Source organism: Mirounga leonina, unplaced genomic scaffold, assembly GCF_011800145.1.
Source record: "Mirounga leonina isolate KUSES-001 unplaced genomic scaffold, KU_Mleo_1.0 Mir_454, whole genome shotgun sequence".
Taxonomy (NCBI): Eukaryota; Metazoa; Chordata; class Mammalia; order Carnivora; family Phocidae; genus Mirounga; species Mirounga leonina.
This window is the reverse complement of record NW_023270763.1, coordinates 3,507,466-3,528,660: the sequence shown is the minus strand read 5'-3', so window position 1 is coordinate 3,528,660 and position 21,195 is coordinate 3,507,466. Positions and strand designations below refer to the sequence as shown.

At 51.4% G+C, this 21,195-nt stretch overlaps 1 protein-coding gene and 1 long non-coding RNA gene across 6 annotated transcripts in view; both read right to left on the bottom strand.

Moving 5' to 3' along the window:
- The window catches only part of FOXK1 (forkhead box K1), an 86,136-nt gene extending 66,050 nt beyond the window's left edge, over positions 1-20,086 (bottom strand). The window contains exons 1-3 of one of the 5 annotated variants that reach the window (XM_034988289.1): positions 18,977-20,086; positions 10,285-10,368; positions 8,683-8,831 (exon numbers count right to left, since the gene is read on the bottom strand). In XM_034988289.1, coding sequence (XP_034844180.1) covers positions 8,683-8,759 — 77 coding nt within the window. In that variant the 5' untranslated portion in view covers positions 8,760-8,831; positions 10,285-10,368; positions 18,977-20,086. Of the gene's footprint in view, positions 1-8,682; positions 11,903-18,976 lie in introns of those variants that run through there. The other 4 variants (XM_034988290.1, XM_034988287.1, XM_034988288.1 and 1 more) reach the window with 4 other exon arrangements.
- LOC117999307 lies at positions 3,636-5,485 on the bottom strand. Its single transcript, XR_004676251.1, has 2 exons — positions 4,756-5,485; positions 3,636-4,438 (listed from the first exon to the last, which is right to left on the bottom strand). It is a non-coding gene; the product is annotated as an uncharacterized LOC117999307 (long non-coding RNA).
- Positions 20,087-21,195: the final 1,109 nt, after the last annotated feature.

Here is a 21,195-nt window from a genome sequence, read left to right as displayed (position 1 = left end):
CCCGGGCCGGACCGCGGCGGAGCGGAGTCGGAGGCCGAGCGCGCGCGCGCCCCGCCCGCCGGCGCTCCCGGGGCGGGCCGGGGAGGTGTGCGCCGCGCCGCTCTGCCCCGCCCCGCCCCCCCCCCGCCCCCGCCGCGTCCTGGAGGGACCGCGGAGGGGAAGCCGCGGAAATCTCACTGGCAGGTTTTGCTCCCGGCTCACTGGGGACAGGGACAAGCGACCTCAGCAGGCTCCGGGGCCCGAGTCGCTCCCTCCCTCCGCCCACCCTGAACTCGAGCCCCCGAAAGAAGGGTTTTCGAACTGTAACTGAAGTTTACCTAAAGATGCTTGCGGTCCCTCATGCCCTGTGTGCCTTTTTGGAGTCGTTTATTCGCTCGACAAACAGCCAGCTCAGATACCCCTGGGGGGACCCACGCCGGGCACCAGCTCAAGGGCGGCAGAAACCGCCTTACCCTTAAAACCATTGCCCGGCTGGCTCATCGGGGAGGCAGATGCCCGGCCAGTGGGGCATCGGGGCTCGGACCCCGTTAGTGCTCCAGTGTGCTGGTCATGCCTTCCTCCTTCAGCCGGGTCCCCTAAGAAAGGTGGCAACGTTTCCAACATTTAATAATTATCGAGGGGGGCGCCTGGGTGACTCAGCCGGTTAAGCGGCTGCCTTCTGCTCAGGTCAGGATCCCAGGGTCCTGGGATGGAGTCCCGCATCGGGCTCCCTGCTCAGCGGGGAGTCTGCTTCTCCCTCTCCCTCTGCCTGTCTCTCTGCCTACTTGTTCTCTCTCTGTCAGATAAATAAATAAAGTTTAAAAAAAAAAAATAATTATCGAGTGTGAGAACCCAGACCCTCCGTGGTGGAGCTGACCGTTCGGTGGGAGCCGCAGACCTGAGTCAGGTCGCCAGGCCTGCGAGGCATTGCTGGGTCATGACCCGCGAGGGTGCAGGGAGATGGGCCCCCCCGGGGTGGGAAGCCTGCCTGCTTACTCACTTTCCGGCTGGACCTGCAGTACATATTGGTCCAATCATCACCTGAGCGAATACATAGATAGATACAAACGTAGATAGGCAAGTGTTTGGGGGGCGGGCAAGTAACACATTTTTATGAAAAGCTGTAACAAGAGAACCTACTTGACAGAGGGAGGAGGACAGTAAAAAGGGGGTCAGGGATCCTTAGGGAAGAAATGACACATCCCAAGGATGATTTGGGGGGAAGAGAGGGTTTGGGGGCCTGGGGGATGGCATTCCAGCCAGGGGACAGCATGTGTTAAGGAAGGGAGGGTGGCACCTTCAGGGGGATTGACAGGTCCCTGGGGGTGGAAGCGACAGCAACCATGTCAGCTGAACCCGATTAGGCAAAAGAGCCTAAAGGGCCATTTGGGTCATGTACAGATTTAGGTCTCATTCCACCAGCCATGGAAACCAGTGAGGGGTTGTGGGCAGAAGGGCAGCATGCAGACCCACATATCTGAATTAGAATCACTGGCTGTGTGTGAAGCCTGGATCAGAAAGGGGTCAGTGACTGTGAGGGGCCAGTTGGGAAGGTGGTGGCCCAGGCAAGGGGGTGTTGAAGGAGCGAGGTGGACAGACCTTGGGGGATTCCAGCAATATTTATGTCATCCAAAGGCATTTACATACACACTCGTGGTAAGAAGGTAGAATGGTGCAGCCGCTAGAGAAAACAATATGGCAGTTCCTCAAAACATTAAACATAAAAGGACCATATGATCCAGCAACTGGACTTCTAGGTATAGAACCAAAAAGGACAGAAAGCAGGGTTTTGAAAAGGTATTTGTACACCCATGTTCACAGCAGCATTATTCACAATTGCCAAAAGGCGGGAGCCAAATTTCCATCGACATGTGTGGGATGCACAGCCAAGGGAATATCGCTCAGCCTTGAAAAGGAAGCCGACTGACACCTGCTACCACGTGGAGGAAGCTGGAGGGCGCTGTGCTAAGAGAAATCAGCCAGCCACAGAAAGACAGACAAGTCCTGTAAGATTCCCGAGAGTGGTCAAGTTCTTAGAGACAGTAGAAGGGTGGGCGCCAGGGGCTGGGCGGAGGGGCGGAGAATGGAGAGCTAATGGGGACAGTTTCGGTTTTGCAAGATAAAGAAGTTTTGGTGGTGGATGGTGGTGACGGTTGCACAATAATGTGAATGTACGCAACACCACCAAACTGTGTACTTAAAATGTTTAAGATGGTAAAATTCATGTGGTGTGTTTTCCAACGGTATCTGTATTTTTAAGAGTGAGAGGTTTACATGTAACCTCCAAGGTTCTTTCTTCTGGCTCATCTGAGGTGACTTCTAGCTTTTTAATGCCAGGTCTGTTTGAGGACAAGAGATGCGTATGTACCTCCAGGCCCCTCTGGCTGCACTTAATATGAAATGTGAAGGCTTACGCACAGACTGACAAAGCTATACAACTCTTTTCCCGAGGAGCAAGAACCTGCACGGTGATAACACCAGGAGCTTGCAGGGCTGACGCCCAGTGACCTTGCGAAGTCCAGACACCCCAACATTTGCAATTCCTTCCTCCAACAGCAAGCCACTGGATATACTGATAGCTTCAGCAGAGAGCGCAAGAGAAGGGCCAGTAAAAGACCACTGAAGAACCAAAATACGAGATGCTGAATTCTTGTCTCACTCTGTCCAGGTCTAGAGGGCATGCTGAAGCTGCTTCACAAAGCATGCACTCAAAAAAGGAGCAATGAATGGCTTGCCAGAGAGAACCTTGTCAACCTTTTGGATCCTACGATATCCAGGCTCTTACCCTGATAGAAGCCTCTGGAGCTGGCTGCAGAAAAAGAAAGGAACAGAAGTAACTCCAAGGTACTAAACCATCAACAAGAGAAGTAGGCTGAATCGGGAGGTGACAAGTAAGTCTGTGTTGAAAAGAGGCAATGAGCTACCTGGAGAAAGAGCCCATTAAAAAAAGAAAGAAAGAAAAGACAAAACATGTGAACAGATTATTTATCCAAGAAGATATATGGATGACAGACAAGCACAGGAAAAGAGGCTCAACCTCATTGCATGTTAGGAGCAAGTTAAAACAACAAGGAGATATCACTAGACACCTATTAAAATTACTTAAAGGAAATGATGAAGCCAACCGTCCCTGCCTATGAGCAACGGCAGGCTCCTCAACAGAGCGAGCGCTTGAGAAAACGGTCTGGCGGTTTCTCATCAAGTTCAGCAGACTGCCCTGATGGCTGGCAGTCCCATCGCTAGGCTTTAACCCAAGCAAAACGGAAACTTGTGTTGACACAAGGACCTGTACACAAATACTCACCACCAAACACTGGAAACAGCCCAACCACCCAAATGAACCTCGGCCAGGGGGTGGATAAACAAACTGCCGCACAGCCACGTGATGGAATTCACGGCACCGATGAAAACGAGCAAAGTGCGAACGCGTGGAACAGCACGGGGGAACCCCCGGACGCACTGGGTGTGCCCTCATTTGTAGGACATTCTGGGCAAAGCACAACTGTAGAGACAGAAACAGGGGAGTGGGTGCCTGGGGGCCGGAGGTCTGCGGAGAGGCTGACCCAAAAATGACATGCGGGAATTTTCTGGGGGGGGGGGTGATTGTGGTGGCGATTGTGTGACCCTGTGTATCTGTCAAAAGTAGCAAAACCGTGTACTAAAAAAAGTGAATTTTACTCTGTGTAAATAGTATCTTTTTACAAATTAGAACAGCAACTCTACAGAGCTTGCGTTTATAGACCCCCAAACAAAGATTAAGAACCACGCTGCCCGAATCAGAAGCCGCGAGCCACAACTGGCTATTTATGTATATTCTAATTAAAATGTGTATTTTATGTATATTCTAATTAAAATGAAGTAAAATGAAACTTTCCACTCCTCAGTGGCATGGGCCATGTTTCTGGTGCTGGATCTGGAGAGCCAGGTGGCTGCCGTGCTGACCGCCGGCTGGGGTGTGGCCGGGCTACTGTCTTGGCTCGCTCCTCTCTTCATCCTCCCAAGTCAGGAACCATGCCAGGGACGGAGTAGCTGCACAAGACCCACAAAGAAGCGACGGTGGGCCCCCAACAGCTCTGAGGGGTTTTCACTTGGTCTCCTGGTCTGGGGCAGATATGTGCAAAGCAGCAGAGCAGGACCCCAGCATGAGCCCGGAGGCTGATGGAGCCCCAGAGCTGGCTGAGTCTGAAGGCAGGAGGATGGGGCTGAGGAGGAGAGGCCTCCAAGTCTGGAAGCTGCTGGTCCACACCAGCATCCTCGAGGAGTGGGAGCTCATGAATGCCTGGGGAACTCAGACCACCGTCTTCTCATCCTCTTCCTGTCTGCTGAGTGTCCCTTCCTGCGACAGCCTCAGCCTTCTGGGATCCTTCCTGCGGCCCCAGTACCGCTTCCTGCCTCTTTGCTGAGTCCCGAGGGCCTCACGTCATGCAGCCACGGGACCTCTGGCCATTACTGGGCAGGACTGCGAAAGACAGCCAGAGAGGGACAGAGAGAGAGAGAGAACAATCCTCCATAGAAACACCTCCTTGCTCATTTGAGACCACAGCCCAAGAACCCGAGAGACGTGAGCCCTGTGTCCAGAGCTCCCGGGGAGCAGGCTGACTTGTTTTTCTTTTACAGCCTACCACCCCCAGCCACCCTACGTTCCTGAAACACCAGTTCAGGAACAGCTGTGTCTGACTTCGACAGCACAGGACATTGCTGAAACCAGGGCACGGGTGGAAAGTACTCTTGGCGGAATACCCTGGTGTTGGCGCTTAGAAAAAGGGGCAGACTCACCTGGGCGGTTCTGGCTTGGGGGTCTCTCACGAGGTTGTGTCTGTCAAGATGTTGGTCGGGGCTGCCTCTTCAGGAAGTCTGCCTGAGCCTGGAGGATCCGCCTCTGAGGCGGCAAGCTCAGGCACCGGGCGGCTCGCCGATGCTGCTGCCTGGAGGCCTGCATCCCTTAGCAGCTGGGTGACCTCCCGACAGGGCGGCTCGAGCATCCTCCAACATGGTGGCTGGCTTCCCTCGGAGTGCGGGATCCAACAGACAGCAGAGCGGGGGCTGCAAGGTCTCTGTATGACCCACAGAAGCCCCACCCTGCCATTTCTACAATATCCCCGTGGTTACAAGGTCAGCCCAGTTCAGTACAGGAGGGGACCCCAAAGGAGTGTGGCCACCAGGAGAGGAATGGAATGGAGGAGGAGACGCTCCACACATCTCTGTAGCAGCCCGACAATCTGCAGGTGATAACCATGGGAGCGGTCTGAGGAAGGCCAGCTCTGAGCTGGTTGGACGGTGGAGTGGCCAGTTAAGACAGAGCGGCATGGAGGGACGCTGGAGGGGGCACAGACTTTGGAGCTCGCCATGTGACCGTGGACAAGTTATTGGGCATCCTCTGCTGTAATACGGACTTAGGGGCCTGTGGGAGAGCTTAAAAGAGAACGTCAATAGGCCTGCAAGACACTCACGAACTCACTCACGTCACTCCGAGAAACGCAACGTGCTTTATAAGAATAGACTTGGAAGTGAAGACAGCAAGACTCTTAGCCCGAAGGCCAGCTCCACGGAAGCCCCCAGAAGCTGCTCAGCCGGGCAGGTCTTGCAAAGGAGAGCGCTCTGGACGTACTGCAAGAGCATTGCACGATGGACGTGCCAGGGGATATTTTTTTCTGATCTTTACCGTGAAGACCTGATGGGGTGGGGAAACCTGAGAAAGTGCCAGGACCCCCAGAAGTGAGCGTCTTTAGCTCTCAGACGTGTCCAGCATCGCATCATGCAGGGGTGGCTTTCCTGCCCCTGCGGGCTCCCCTGGTGCTTCCTGTTCTCGGGCTCGCGCTCTGGGAGGTTGTGGCTCTCTGCGTCCGCTGTCTCTCTGGTGTGGCTTCTCTGAGGCATCTGAGAAGAGCTGTTCATTTTCCACCTTCCTCGCGAAACGTGGGCCAGAGCCATGGCATCTCTGCCCCTGGCGCGCAGGACTAGAAACGGGAAGTGATTGTAAGTGATCCTTCAGCAGCTCCGTTTCTGCTTCTCAGCGAAGGTTTCGTGCATCTACGGCGTCACGCCAGGCTTCCCGGCCTCAAGTCAGAGCCCAGTCCGTGAAGCATTACGGTGTGGCGATGTGGTGGCCGTTCTAAGGCTTCACGATCCCGAACACGGGCAGGAATACCTGAGGGACAGCTTATGGCCCCTGCGGTTCCAACACGCAGTCACCGGTCAGGCAGCCATTGAGCATTTGAAATGTGGCTGATCCAAACTGAGATGCAGGTGTCAAATACACCATACTACGGGTTTCAAAGACTTAGTTAAAAAAAAAAAAGCAACATATTATTACTATATTCATAGTTTTATATGGGTTACAGTTTGAAATGATAATATTTGGGATATACTGGGTTAAATAAAGGGAATACTAAAATTAATGTCACTTACTTCTTTTCACCATTTTTAAAAAAAATTTTATTTATTTATTTGACAGAGAGAGACACAGCGAGAGAGGGAACACAAGCAGGGGGAGTGGGAGAGGGAGAAGCAGGCTTCCCACGGAGCTGGGAGCCCAGTGCGGGGCTCGATCCCAGGACCCTGGGACCATGACCTGAGTCGAAGGCAGTCGCTTAACCGACTGAGCCACCCAGGCGCCCCTCTTCTCACCATTTTAATGCAGCACCTAGAAAATTTAGAATTGCATTTGTGCCTCCCATTATATTTCTGCCGGGGGGGTGTGTTAGAGGCCAGTGACGCTTCTTTGGTCCAATCGATGTTTCTGTCTTCGTGACGATGCTTTCGATTTGTGTTTGAGCAGAGCAAGGGCTCCTAGGTCTCAATTTGGTGTCTCTGTGTCGTGTGTATTCCTTCCACTCTTACTTGTCAGATCGCCTTGTGCAAGTCGCAGTGTCCAGGGGGCCTGCGCCCAGAGCTGAATCCGCCACGGGAGGGCAGTGCAGACGCCGAAGGAACATGCAGTGTCTGGCGAGCCACGAGCTGTGTCTGCCCCGGGGTGGCTTTGGTCTTCAGCCACGGAAACAAACGACGGCCAACTTAAACACGAAGGGAATTTATCGGCGTGTTGCTGGGCAGTTCACAGAACCAAAAAAGCCAAGATGCAGGTTTCCGGAAAGGGCAGGAGTCAGCTGTCCTGGGGATTTATGGCAGCATCACCCCAAGGCTGCTCTCTCGGCCCGGGGGGGTGGGGGTGGCGGGGGCCCATGGGGATCGATCAGCTCAGGCTTCTCCCCTTCTTGCACCATCCCACACCAGCCGAGCGGGGCAGGAATGCCCAGGACATGGCGGCTGATTGGCTGGCAGGGGCTCTGGGCCCAGGTCTGGGAGGGGGAGGGTGTGCTGAGCGGGCAGAAACAATATGTAGCCACTGCCTCATTCCAACCTCATTTCGTCAGTGACCACTGGAGGACTCCGCCAATTCAGCTCTTTTGAGAGACTCTTAAGTGCATCTTTGCAAACTTTGAAATATGGAAACACATCAAACATGTAGAGAAGAGGACAGAATAAGAAAATAAATCTCCATGGACCCGTCGCCCAGCCTCCACAAGAATCCACGTCGGGTCAGGCTTGTTTCATCAATAAGCCACCCAAATCCTCCTGAGTTATTTCGGAGCAAATCTCAGGCATTATATCATTTCCTGTAACTCAGTGTGTATCTCTACAAGAGTTTGCTTAAAAAAAAAAAAAACAACAACAACCAACATAACCACGATATTATCACCCATAAAAGAATCCCAACAATGCCGTAATATGACCACGTTTCTGGCCGGTGTTCAGATTCTCATTTTTTAACAACTTTATGGAGGTAGAATCTCCGTATCAAATTCACGAACTGTCACCCCGTCCAGTCTTCCGGTATTATTTAGAATGTTTCTGCCACCCAAAATGCTCCCTCACGCCCTTGTGCAGCCAGGCCTCACCTGGCAAAACAGTCTAGTGAAAAGTTAAACATACACTCAGGGTGCAACCCAGCACTTCCACCCCGAGGAACCTGCTCAAGAGAAATGAACACACATGCCGAAGACCACTCCATGAATGTCTAGAGCAGAATTACTCATGAAACCCAAACTGAAAACGATCATGTGTCTATCAACCAGTGGGCTGACTGTTTTTTTTTTAAACCGGTAGAGTCCTACAATCAAGCGCGATCAGCACTAACAAGGCGGGACTGCTGATATGTGGGACAATACGGATGAACCGCAAGCCAGGTGCTTAGTGAAAGCAGCAGGATCATCCATGATGGATGATTCTGTGCGTGGGAAATGGGTAAGAAGGGAAAACTTTAGAGGAGAAAGCATCTTGGGGCAGCCTGAGTGCCCCTCCTGGGACCCTTCCCTCTCCTCTCTCCTTGGAGGCTCTAGCATCACCCTCCAAACTGGAAGCTGGTGCTTTCAGTTCTGCAATTCCAGCTGCCCCCAAACAAGGGCACACAAGGCTTGGCTACTTCCAGAAATAAATGCAGACAGAACAAGATGCAAATTTAGGTATCAGGAAATATCCCGCCCACATCATGTTAAGGATCATGTTTTCATGTCTTAAAACAATACTTTGCTTCTGTTCTGTTCAAAGTCATTTTTTTGTTTTTGTTTTTGTTTTAATCCGATTTGCTAGCAGATACCAAAACGGAGGGGGGTGCTGTCACATCTATTTGTAACCCGGGGGCTATCCTTCAGATAGGGTGGGTTAGGGGTCCCAGTCTCACCGTTCTCGGTGTCTCACTCGTACCTAAGAGTGCACGATCTTCTCCATGACCCCTGCAGTTTCACCTTCTCATCCATCCTTGGGAGGTGGTTAGAGACCATTGTTGTCCTGGTTCGACAGTGGGGAGGATGGAGACTTAGCTCGATGTGTCTCGTCCCAGCACACAGAAGCTGCTGGTGAAAAATTAACCAGACTAGTCCCACAAGCAGATCTCTCCCTTTGGCAATTCGCTGCATCATACTTTATTTCCGTTAACCTTTATTGAGCTCTTGCTGTGTGCCAGGCGCCGTGCAAGCACCTCGACTATCTTATTTCATTCTCTAAAAGACCCCGTGAAGGCATGATCACCGCCCCGTTTGACAGTGTAGACAAGTGAACAGAAGTTTAAAGAAGTGAAGGGGGTCACCTGAGGGCCGCGGCTGGTTTAGCTCCCAGACCAAGGTGTTGTCAAAGCCCACTCGGGCTCTCTGTACCCCCTGCTCCTTGCAAATTGCTGAAATTTATTAGCTGAAGGGGAATTTTCTAAAATACATAGGCAAAAAGCTGTCCCTTAATCTTTCCTACAAAATGCTTCGTCACCCACACAGGTGACAATATGCTTCTGCCCCTGAGGTTAGGAGAGCTGACGGCACACAGGTGTAGTGGGTGCGTGGACAACCCCCGCAGGTTTCAGGTGCAGCTCCCACACTTACTACCTGCGTGACCCTGGGCACGTTACTCGATCCCACCCCATGCCTCATTTTCCCCACTTCCCGTAAACCTCCAGGCTAGATGGGGGGGTCCTGTGTGTAGAAGGCTTGGTGCAGCGCCTGGTAGATAAGCCAGATCTCAGTCATGCTGCTCATCATCGGGCTGGATCACTACTGCCGTTCAAGAAAGGTCAACTGCAGCCCACGGTCACTAATTTCATATGTTTCAACCTAAAATTATCATCGGAACTCAAGCTTAAAAAAACCCACAGACCCAAGTGTAGGAGTGCAACCAGAAATCCTCTGAGGTCTGAACAGGGAAGACGATGGAGCCAAACGCAGCAAGACAAAATGAGATTGGACGTCACGGACTCCAGGCCACAGGGAGCGGCTGCCTGTTTCTTACCCGCTTCTAAACGCACATGACCACAGTCCCTGTTTCGAAGTGGGAGAAAAGGAAACAGTGAACGCAGCTTCCCACGTCTGTGAAGAAATTTGTAGCCTAGAGAAGGAAATGGAATTCGAGAAGCCCTGGCTTCCAGCCCAACTCCCAGCCATTTATCAAAAGTGTGGCTGGACGGACCAGACGCACTCCGCGCTGGGGTTACTGGAAGCAGATGAGACATGGCCTCCTGTTCTGTGTGTACCTTTGCAGCTGATGTGCGCGGGGAGGCCACAGAATGCATGTGAAATGTGCACAGCCCAGCATCCCCTGGCTGTCTGGTACCCACCTATCATATTTCCCCTCCACCATTTACCCAATCAAGGATTCAAAGGGAAAGACAAGCTGGCTAAGAGAGTCTTACAGAGCTTACGCTAATCAAAAAGGATTAAATCTGTAAGACATCATTTTGCTTCCCTCTTTTTATGTTTATCAGTGCCATGGAGAATGAGGAGCTAGCTGCTGAATTTGAAATGAGAGGGCATATTCACTTACCAGGTTGGAAATCCTCCCTGGCAAGCATTTTCTTACCACGCCAAGAGTAGCAAATGCAGGTCCTGGAGGATATTTAGAATAAACCTAGAATAAAATGATAGTTAATGTCTGAGAAAAGCACCAAATAAATAGAAGATACTAAAAAAAAAAAAGAGTACAGGACCCAAGATCCCTGAGCCTCTCTCAAAACTAAGAATGTAAACCGCTGATTCCCACTTGGGAAAAGCCATGCTTGAGCCTATGCACAGAGAGACAAATGGAACTTCTACAAAACCTTCATGTTTCTCTTCGGTGACCGTGATGACTCAGCAGCCACCCTTGACTGCCCAGCCCCTCACCTACAGACTTTAATTAGCCATCCAAGATTTACAACGCTCCAGGGTGGAGAGACTTCTCCTCTCTAGGCTGCCAGAAGTGAAGCGGTGTCTGAACGAGGAGATGGGGCTGCACGTCCACCGGAGGACACCATCAGGCTCCACTGGCTGTCACATGCTCACAGGCGGTGCAGGGTGGTTCATGATCACAGTCTGGAGTTACAAGGGCAGAACCACTGACAGCCTCTTCCATGTCTGTTCTGTACTTCCTCCTCATTCGCACAACTCCGATTTTGCCTGGGCTGGGCCTGAGCCCAGCCAGATCACGTCTCAAGGGGGCGGCTCCACAATGTCACTGTGGTTAATGTGCTTAATCAGAGGTCATGGGGCTCAGGATGACCGGCTCATTCCAGTCTGCCTAGACTTTCTTGGGTATAGCGATGAGAGTCCTGCATCCTGGGAGACCCCGTGGTCCCGGACAAACTGGAACAGTTGGCCATCCTCCAGGAAGGCTCTTTGAAAGTGGCAGAGGCTGCTGGCCAGTGCGTGTCCCCTTTGCCTGTCCCCCCTCTTGCTGCATGGGGTGTGGGCTCAATTCTAGAGGCGACCATGAAGCATCAAGCATGAAGACAAGAGCCACTGACTTATTTTAACAGACAAAACTTGAAGGAAGAAAAAAAAAAGGACTGTGTACTAGGTATAGGGTTGTGAACTAGGTAACCAAAGGGTAAAGAGCAAACTCAGTGTCTCTTGGAGGTGGCAACAAAATGACATGCATATCACCCCAGGGGACAAAGCAACAAGGTTGGAATTATTGGAGCTTAGGAGCTTGGAGTAGTTGAAAGTCTGATTTGTGAGGTGGGGGCTGGGTAGTGCTGGTGATTCTGAGGGGTCTCAATGAGTTGTCTCTTAGAAAAATAGCAGACAGGTGCTGCAGTAAGGGGTGGAGGAATCGGGGGTAAAGAAGCCTCCCTAGGACAGAGCTTACAGGCAGAGACCCAAAGGAAGGAACCATTCAAATTGTTTGGACGATGCATCCATATTTTGCAAGTGGTGGTGGTCCGCTCATTCCCAAAGCTTTCTAGTGTTCCCTGTATGAATACACCATTCTTTATTCATTCAATTGTGGACGGACATTTTCAGCAATGACTCTATGATCGCTTCCTGTCTACGTACCCAGAGTGCATGAGCACACATCGCTCTAAGTGTTGCTCAAAGCGTGGTCTCCAGGGCAGTGGTGTCAGCAGTACCTGGGGCCTTGTTATAAATGCAGATTCTGGGGTCCCACCCAGACCTTTGGACTCAAATTCTGGGAGTGGGGCCCAGAAGCCCCCCAGGGGACACATGAGAACCACTGTCCTCGGTTATGTATCTGGAAGTACACTTGGGGTCACATGATATGCAACATTCAAAACTCCTAGATAATGTCAAACTATTTTCCAAAGCCTTTGCACCAAGCTGCACTCCCCCCTACAGTGTCTTCCAGCTCCCCTTGCTCTATAAGTTTGCCACCACTTGGCTCAGTCAGACTTTTAAATTTTTGTCAGCCTGGCAGGTACAAAGATGCCTCATCATGGTTGTAAGGGGTACTTGGGTGATTGCTGATGAGGTGAAACACCTCTCCCAAAGGTTTACTGGTCATCCAGACTGCCTCTTATGTGCCATGCCTGTACCAGCCGCTTACCCATTTTCCTCTTCGGTCATCTGTTTTTTTTCTCATCAGTTTGAAGCCCTTTAAGTATTTGGAAAATGGGTCTTGGTTGGCTGTACCTGTTGCAAGTTATCTCCTTCCATTCCGAGACCGGCCTTTTCATTTTCATGTTCTTTCTGTTGCTACACTTTGATGAACAACTTCTTGAGTTTAATTTAGTCTGATTTGTCCCTATTTTCCTTTATGATTGGTGCATTTAATGACTTAAGAAGTCATTCCCTACCTCACAGTCATGAAGATAATTCTCCTAGAGTGTCTTTGAAAAGTCTGTAGCTCTGCCTTTCACATTTAATTCACAGATCCATCTGGAGTTGACTTGCCTATGACGTGAGGTAGGGGTTCCATTTCTTTCACAGATGTGTAGGTACATAATCTTCTCAGCACCCCTGGTTGAAAACTATGTCTTTCACCTACACCTCTGCTGGGCCCACTCTGTCACACATAAAGTGCTCACAGGTACGTGGATCTGTTTCTGAGCATTCTGTTGTCTCCTCCGGATATTTGTGTATACTTGGATCAAGACCACACAGTATGGGATGCTCTACCTACTCTGCTTCTGACCCTCATGGCAGGATTCCTCCCCTCAGAGGAGTGTCAAGTGCCCTTGAGTCGGACTCTTCCTTGTCCCCATCTCATTGGGTCAGGATGAGTTGACAGTTGCCTGTAATTTGGCTCATGTGCCAGGCCCTCTCTCCACACACTATCCCGGCCTGTTGATGTCCCAGCCTTCCTCAAGGCTCCTCTCAAGTGCTGATACCTCGGATCAGTGGCAGCTGGAAGAGATTCCTTCCTCCTCAGACACAGCCTGTAGGTAGGATGACTGTATGAGTGTCCTGGGGTTGCTGAAACAAAGTACCCCAAACCAAGTGGCTTAATCTACAGAGATCTGTTGTCTCACAGTTTGGAGGCCAGAAGTCTGAGATGGAGGTGCAGGGCCATGTGCTTCTTCAGGTGCTAGGGGAGGATCTGTCTCCAAATTTACCTTTTATAAGAACCCCAGTCATATTGGATCAGAGGCCACCCTCCTCTCGTATGGTTTCATTTTAATGAATTACATCTGCAACAGCCCTATTTCCAAATAAGGTCACGTTCAGAGGTACTAGGGGCAGGGTTTCAACATATGACTATCTGAGGGACACAGCTCGACCCAGAACAATGACCATATCATCGATCATCCAAAACTGGGGCACTTTGGAGAGTAAAATGGGGCACTTGTTGAAAATGTACCAGGATCACGGTATAAACTGTGAGTGTGCTGGATAGTCCAGGACATGTGAGCCACCTCCGTAGACGGTGACCAGGAGATCCACATCATGCAAACACGTCTAGCTTTGGCACTGGCTCAGTTAGAAGGCTTTAACTGTAAATAACAGAAAACCCAACCCCACGTGGCTCCGACACAGAGGGGATTTATGACCTCACGTGTAAGGACTTAGGAGAAAGGGTGGGCCTAGGATGTGTCAATTCAGTGACTCTGTGGTGCCACCGAGGACTCAAGGATCTCTCCACCATGTGGCTCTTATGTCCTTGATGTATTGACTCTGGTGCTTTCGAGGTGGCTGCAGGGCCTTAGGCCCCCTGTCTTCCCAAACCAGGATCCGGAGACCAGGTTTGCTTCATGCATCCCTTTTTAGGAACAAAGACACCTTTCGCCTACTCCAGCCCACTTCCCTTCAGGTCTTGTTGGCCAAAATTACCCTCCACACCTGTGCCCAAACCACGGCCTGGCAAGGGGTGTGGGACCCACCACCATGCTTTTCCTAGCTCAGTCATGATCCTCTCTTAGGATCTGGGCCCCACTTCTCCGGCAGCCGATAGGAAGTGGGTATCTGGACAAAACTGGGGTTGTCTGGGCAGGAAAAGGAGACGGGTTGGGAGGGAGCTGCTAGGTAGGCAGCCAGAATGCACCTGCCACGACAGGGCAAAGAACAGGCACTGAGAACCAGCAGCACAACAGGGGTGAGTTAAAAGGAGGGATTTTCACGCCTGGGCATAGAAGCAAAAACTAGGACCCTCGAATCTTCAAGGTGTTATTCTTGCTGGGACATTGATGAAAGGCAATGTTTTGGGAAGCTGGCAGCAGCACTCATGCCTCGTAAGGTGGAAGGTGTGATAATTGAGGAGGTTAGATGGTCTTGTTTATTGCCCCGGACGGAAGATCATTTTGCAGCAGAGAGCGCTGCAATGCAGCATCATTAACGAGTGCCGACGAGAAACAAGCAATCGGTAAAAATGATTGTTACCAAGCAACAAACCAGCACAGCAAGAATGGAGTTAAGGGGACCTGAACAGGCCACAGGAATCAATCATCAGGAAAAAGGTGGCATGGTGGGGGCGGGGCGGGGGGTGGGGGGAGAATCCTGGAGAGCCATTCCAGTGTCTGTTACATTTCATTGTAAAAAATGACACTTCTCCTGCTTAGAAATGCAATACATGTTCATTGGAGAAAATCAGGAAATACTTACAAAAAAGAAACTAGTCACACGCCTAATCTCACCACTAACTACTTTCAATAGTTGGGCGCATTTCCCTGAGCGTGCACATGCACACTTTGTCTCCTGTCTTGCCTTTTTCACGTCACTTCACTTTACATGGTATTTCCCCCATGTTATTAAAAGTTCTTAGTTGACATCATTTTAAATAACTGCAGAACGCATGCATCGATCAATGACTTTTTGCAAAACACCATAAATCTGTGCTTGGGAAGGACTCTCATGGGGGAAGTGGAGAGTGGAAAACCTAAGTGCCCACATTACTCAGTGTTCTGTGCCGCATTGCAAAGGTAGGTCAGAGGCTTGGCCGCCTTCTGGTCTTTTCTTCGGCTGGGGGGCAAAAAAAGCCTGTATCGAGGAGGATGGGGTGGGAGAAATGTGCCGATTTGTGTGTGTATGGGGGGAGGTGGGGGGAAACCTGTGCATTGATTTGTGCTACAAACCATAAAGTGAAACATAAAACTCTCTAATTATTAGTGGCATTTTTCAAAAAGATGAGCCATCAAGTGCCTGAGCCCTTCCTGGAATAATAGTGAGCTGGCCCCCTGCTGTACCTTAAATTTCCTCCCTTAACTGGTATGATGGATCCTTAGGAAGCACTGGAGAGCCATTATCATAATCAACTCTCCTATTAAGAGTGTCATTTTTTTAATTAAAAAAAAAAAAACAAACCTCACAACAGCGAGGCTGCAGAAGTACTTTTTAACTGCCCTGGTAGGATTTCCCCCCCCCCCCCCCCGCCCCCCCAAGCTATCTGATTCCAGTGCGTGCTAGGCTGGACTATCCATACTCCGAACATGGATACGTTCCAGTCATTTAATTCCATTAACATTTAAGGAATGAGCAGGCCTTGCTAACCACAAATCAAGCTGCATAATCTGTTTCTCAGGTTTATTATTTTTGTGAGGAGAGTGTCTGCCCTCTTGGGTTGAAGCGCCCTATTGATCACCCAGCGCGATGATCCTATGTGTCTCCCCCCACCCCATCCTTCCTATCGTCTGTACCAACCTGTTTTAGATTCACAAGATGACCGCTGTGTCTGAGGTGTGCCAAATTCTGTACTTTGAAGTACGCTCCCTGTATTGCTGGGCCAAGGATGATGCCTTTCCAATGAATTGTTGTCTCTTTATTCATTTGATTTTCCAAGCTAATATGATGCACTTGTTTTGGATGGATTTCTGCCCTCACGCGAATGGATGGCACTCCAGTGTTTGTTGCTCCGGCTTTTTCCCCTTTCTTTCTATTTTTAAATTAAATTTTTATGAAAAAGAATGTGCTTCCATTCAGAGGCATAAAAATCGAGGACTGTTGCTCCTCGTGCCTGATAGGGGCTGCAGCATCTGGACAAAAATGCCATTTCTCTCTGCAACAGGACAATCCAAATGCTGGCCCACAGATAAGAGGCCTGCTCCCTGGGAAATGAAGACTTGTCTCGGTGAATGATGGTTTGCTGTTTGGCCATGGTGTGTCTGTTTATAAAGAGAAGCCAAACTTCATATTTATAGAAAAATGAATAATTCAGTATTAGTTATTGGTTAATGCAGAACGGCGACATCAGAAGAAAAGACAGACATGGGAGTTGAGAGTCAAGCTTATGGCAGGGGAGGGAGAGAAATGGAATTTTTTTCCCCCTCCCATCTTCCTAGTATGTGTCTACTTAAAAAAAAATCATTTAATTGGGTGTTTCTTGGTTTTCACAATAGGGAGGAGGCTGCATGCAGGCGAGACTGCTCGCTCACTGGGCCTGCCTCCTGCATGGAGCCTTTTGGCGCACACGGGGGACCTGGTCACATTCCAAATCCCCCTCCGGCAGCCAGGCAGCGAGTCTTGTTTGTTTGTGTGAGTCTGGGAGGCCCCAGCATCTTGTTAGTGTTATACTTGAGAGCGGTGGGGGAATCCTTCTGCTCAGGACTCTGCAAAGCTCTTCCTGCTTAGAAAAGAGGTTTTGTTTGACTCTTTTTGGCCTCCGAGGCACCAAAGGGAGTGATTAATAGGGAACCACCTCGAGATTTCAACAGAGCAGCAGCGTGAGCTCCCAGGGTGGGCAGGGCCTTTGTTTGGCAGAAAACGGGCGATAAAGCAGAGACGGGGCTGCCGGCTGGGAGTCCGGTCCTCGGGCCTGCTCAGTTTCATCCCTGCCAGGCCAACCTCGTGACCCGCGCCGGCCTGGGAAGATTCATCTGCCTGCACCCTGGGCAGTGTGATTAGCAGGGGCTTTCTCCTCCGGGGTGGGGGGGCCCTGGAGTCTGGCTGGCAAGGGGAGAGAGCGGGCTTCGAAAAGTGCTTGGGCCCAGCTGGGGCCCAGAGGCTCTGTTCTCTTTCGTGAGATCCCGCAGGCAAGAGAAAAGCAAAGGCATCAGTGGGGAGAGCACTGGGGACGTGTGGTCCTGGGGAAGGGGGGTGTGGGAGGGCTCCTCCACGGAGGCGCCAAGGCGGCTAGGCCTCCAGGCCTCTGTGGCCGGGAGCAGAAGACAAGCCTTGATCGGGAACAAGGCTCCTACGACCACAAGAGAATCTAGGGAGTGCTTGGGAAGTGGGAGGGAGGGGGCAAGGCAGAGCGGAGCTAAAGCAGGAAGCAAAGCAAGAGGCAGGAGGCCCAGGCCCGAAAACGAAAACCGAAAACCGTGGCCCCACCAGCTTGAAGCTCCTTGGGTGCATTTGTCCCTGAGGCTGAATGGGGGCATCAGCGAGTTGTTCTAGTCACATTAGAGTGAGGGGCAACGGGGACGTTTCCCTTCCTCGGAGCCCAGACCCCTTCCCTTCATTTAAGAGGCCAGGCAGGATGGCAGCATCCTGTGCAAATTCCAAAGTCAGGCGCTCAGCATTTGCAGAGCCCCTCCAGCTCTGCCTCTGTGGGAGGCCCGATGCTGACATGACCACTGGTGATTTCGCCCCAGCACCGAACTGCTCCGTGACAAGACTTCGGAGGCAACGGAGCGTACTGGTTGAAGTGGGGAGTATGTTAGTCAGCTCAGGCAGCTGTAACAAACATACCACGGCCCAGGCCCCTTATAAACAACAGACCCTGACTTCTCACAGTCTGGAGGCTGGGAGTCCAAGATCAAGGTGCCGGCAGGCGGCAGCCAGCACACAGAAAGCCTCCTACGGCTTTAGCCACGTTGAAATGGTGGCCAGAGGGCCACGCCCGCCGTGCCCAACTCCGGTGGAGCTGCGGACACAGAATCCAACATCCATCGCCTGCTGTCCCTCATGCCCCCCCCTCCCCAGGGTACAGCTTTATGCCACGACCTAATGAGGACACAAGTTCAGCCGTCAAGTGCCAGAAAACTCAAGATGGTCTAAACAACGCCGAAGTGTCAGTCCACACGGCTGGGCTCTGGATGTAGGTGGAATTTCGGGGTGGCCCGACCCCACGGCTCCAGCTCCCTCAGCTGACAGTGAGGCCAGCTCTGCTGTCTTCCTGCGGCAGGCTGGAAGCCCCATGGCCACACAGCTCACCCCCCCTCCCGTGGCCTCTCTTCTCACAGCCGCATCTCAGAAGGGACGAACCCTTTCCCGGAAACTCCCACCAACCGGAGGCCTGACCTCTCTCCGATGGCTCAGAGAGTGGTCGGCAGTGACCAGCTTAGATTCCTGAATCACTCACCGTGCACAGTATAGACCCCCCTGGGTGCAGAGCTGGGGTTGGCCCCCTGCCCCGTGACGGCTCCATAATGGGTGAAGGCCACAGAACACGGTCCACTGAACGTCTGCCTCACCAAATCCTGTCCAGCTGTGACCCGAGGCAGGTACTACAGTCATCTACGCTTTAAAGGTGGGGCACATGGGGACGTGTTGAGACACACAGGCAGGCAGAGAGCTCTAGCACAGAGGTGAAAACGAGCCTAGCTCTTGACCTCATGCCCACTTCAGTGTGGACAGGCCATGCAGTGAGGACAGTGAGTCATTAGGGGGAAGGAAAAAAACCCCAAATGGAAACCCACCGTGAGTTTCCTCAGAGTCACACTGTCCAAGAGCATTCTGGCCAACACGTGCGTACAGTTCTTTCCTGCTATTTTTATTGTGTAATGTGTACATTTCCTCCCCGCAACCTTTTAAAATTGAGAAATGTAACACAAAGAAAGGGGCACAAATCTCACGAATAATGATGTGCTCACTTTCTGCTGCAGTTTAACAAATGACCACAAATTTGGGAACTTAAAAAATGCACTTACTTCCACTTCTGTGGGGTAGGAGCCAGGGCTTGGCTTTTGCAGGGTCTCATGGGGCTATCTATAATCCAGGTACAGGCTGAGCTTTGTTCTCTTCTGGAGGTGCGACCCTTTCAAGCTCATTCGGGTCGCCAGCAGATGCATATCCTTGTGACTGCATGACCGAGGGCCCCAGCTTCTTCCTGGCTGCTGGCTGGAGGCCACCCTCAGGTCCCGGAGGCTGCCCACAGTCTCCTGCCACATGGTCATATCCAGGGGCTCTTCACTTGGCTGTTTGCTCCTGCAAGGCCAGCAGGAGAGTCTGTCTCCAGTCACCCCAGGAACATGAGCATGATGGGCGTGACATCCATCATCCTTCACATATGACATGATATCGTCAAGGGAGGGACATCCTACTCCTCTCACCAAATTCTATTATTGGTTAGAAGCACGTGACTGGTCTGGCCCACACTCAGAAGTGGGGGAATGATACAGGCTGTTGACTCACTGGGGGTCCCCTTGGGGTGTGCCTAAGTGGAACCCAGGTGAAGAAACTGAACATTGACCACCAACCCAGAAGCCTAACCTACCCACCCCCATCTCCACTTAGAGGTAAGACCAGTGCCAAGCTGGAGCTGGCTCATGAGAACCAAATGTTAAATTTTCAGGAATTCTGTGGGCCTGCTGTTAAACAGATATTATCAAAAATTAAATTATATAAACTTACAGCAAAATCAGCACTATTGACAACAAGGTCTCAAAACACATTACTTCCCAATTATCCTACCATGACCTATGCTCTTGAGGTTATTTACATCTATTGGATCCGTATGCTGGAAATCGCATTCTCAACCCTGCACTTAGACACTCCACGTTGGTAGCCTGAAATTGGCCATCAGAGGAATATTTATATTGTGGGGATCTGAAAATTCCATAGTTCAGAGCTTGGAGGTTGAAAAGAGGGGTAGACAAAACAAAGAATATGCGACAGAGATTATATGTGTCTGGCAGAGCCTAAAATATTTGCCATCTGACCGAACCCCCAATCTAGACTTAAGAAAGTAATAGAGAGGGGCACCTGGGTGGCTCAGTTGGTTGGGCGACTGCCTTCGGCTCAGGTCATGATCCCGGGGTCCTGGGATCGAGTCCTGCATCGGGTTCCCTGCTCAGTGCAGAGCCTGCTTCTCCTTCTCCCTCTGCCATTCCCTCTGCTTGTGCTCTTCTATCTCTCTGTCAAATAAATAAATAAAATTAAATTAAATTAAAAAAAATCAACCCCAGGGCGCCTGGGTGGCTCAGTCGGTTAAGCGACTGCCTTCGGCTCAGGTCACGATCCTGGAGTCCCGGGATCGAGTCCCGCATCGAGCTCCCTGCTCGGCAGGGAGTCTGCTTCTCCCTCTGACCCTCCTCCCTCTCAGGCTCTCTGTCTCTCATTCTCTCTCTCTCGCAAATAAATAAAACCTTAAAAAAAAAAAAAAAGAAAGTAATAGAGAAAATTAACAATGTAGTTAGACTTAAGGCCATAAAACCTTGAGGAAAAACTGTATTTGTAAAGCACGATCGAATTTGGCAAAGGAGTTGCTCTCATCATGATGAAATTCTGAGGTCTTTCTGGCTTCGTTTCTGTCTTACTTGCTAACGTATCATCAACCAGGCTCATATCGCAGATGACACTTTCTGGTGTTCGTTGGGGAAATAGCAGGTTGGCAGGCGACTCGACTTGCCAGGTCGCGGGGAGACCGTGAACTGCAGCTTGGCCGGGGTACAGCAGCCCAGCGAAAGCGGGCAGAGGCCTCCTCCGCGCACCCCTGGGCTCTAAGATTCAGGAGCAAGGCTGCGGTTCATCACTCCTTCTCGTCGCTGTGCTGCCCATGCTTGCTGTCGGCGACACTCAGACTAAACTTACGCACCCACAGGGTCCCGGCGGCCTGATCGGGGGGGGGGGGGACTCCCTGGCTCCCCCGACACCCTAACCAGGTTCAGAGGCGCCTTGGAGCCCCGAGCAGCGACCGGCACACAGTAGGCATTTGGCAGAGGATGCTGAGGTGGGCGAAAACTGATTTTAACAGGGCCACCGGCAGCGGCAAGGCCCCTGGGAGCCTTGACGAGGAAAGTGGCAAAAAGGGAAAAAAAAAAAAAAAAAAACGGGGGGGGCGGCCGCCTTCCGGGGGTGGGCCGGCCCCCCGGGCGTTTCGCGCCCCGGGGGTACAGCCGGGGGGGGGGGGGGGGGGGGGCGGGGGCAG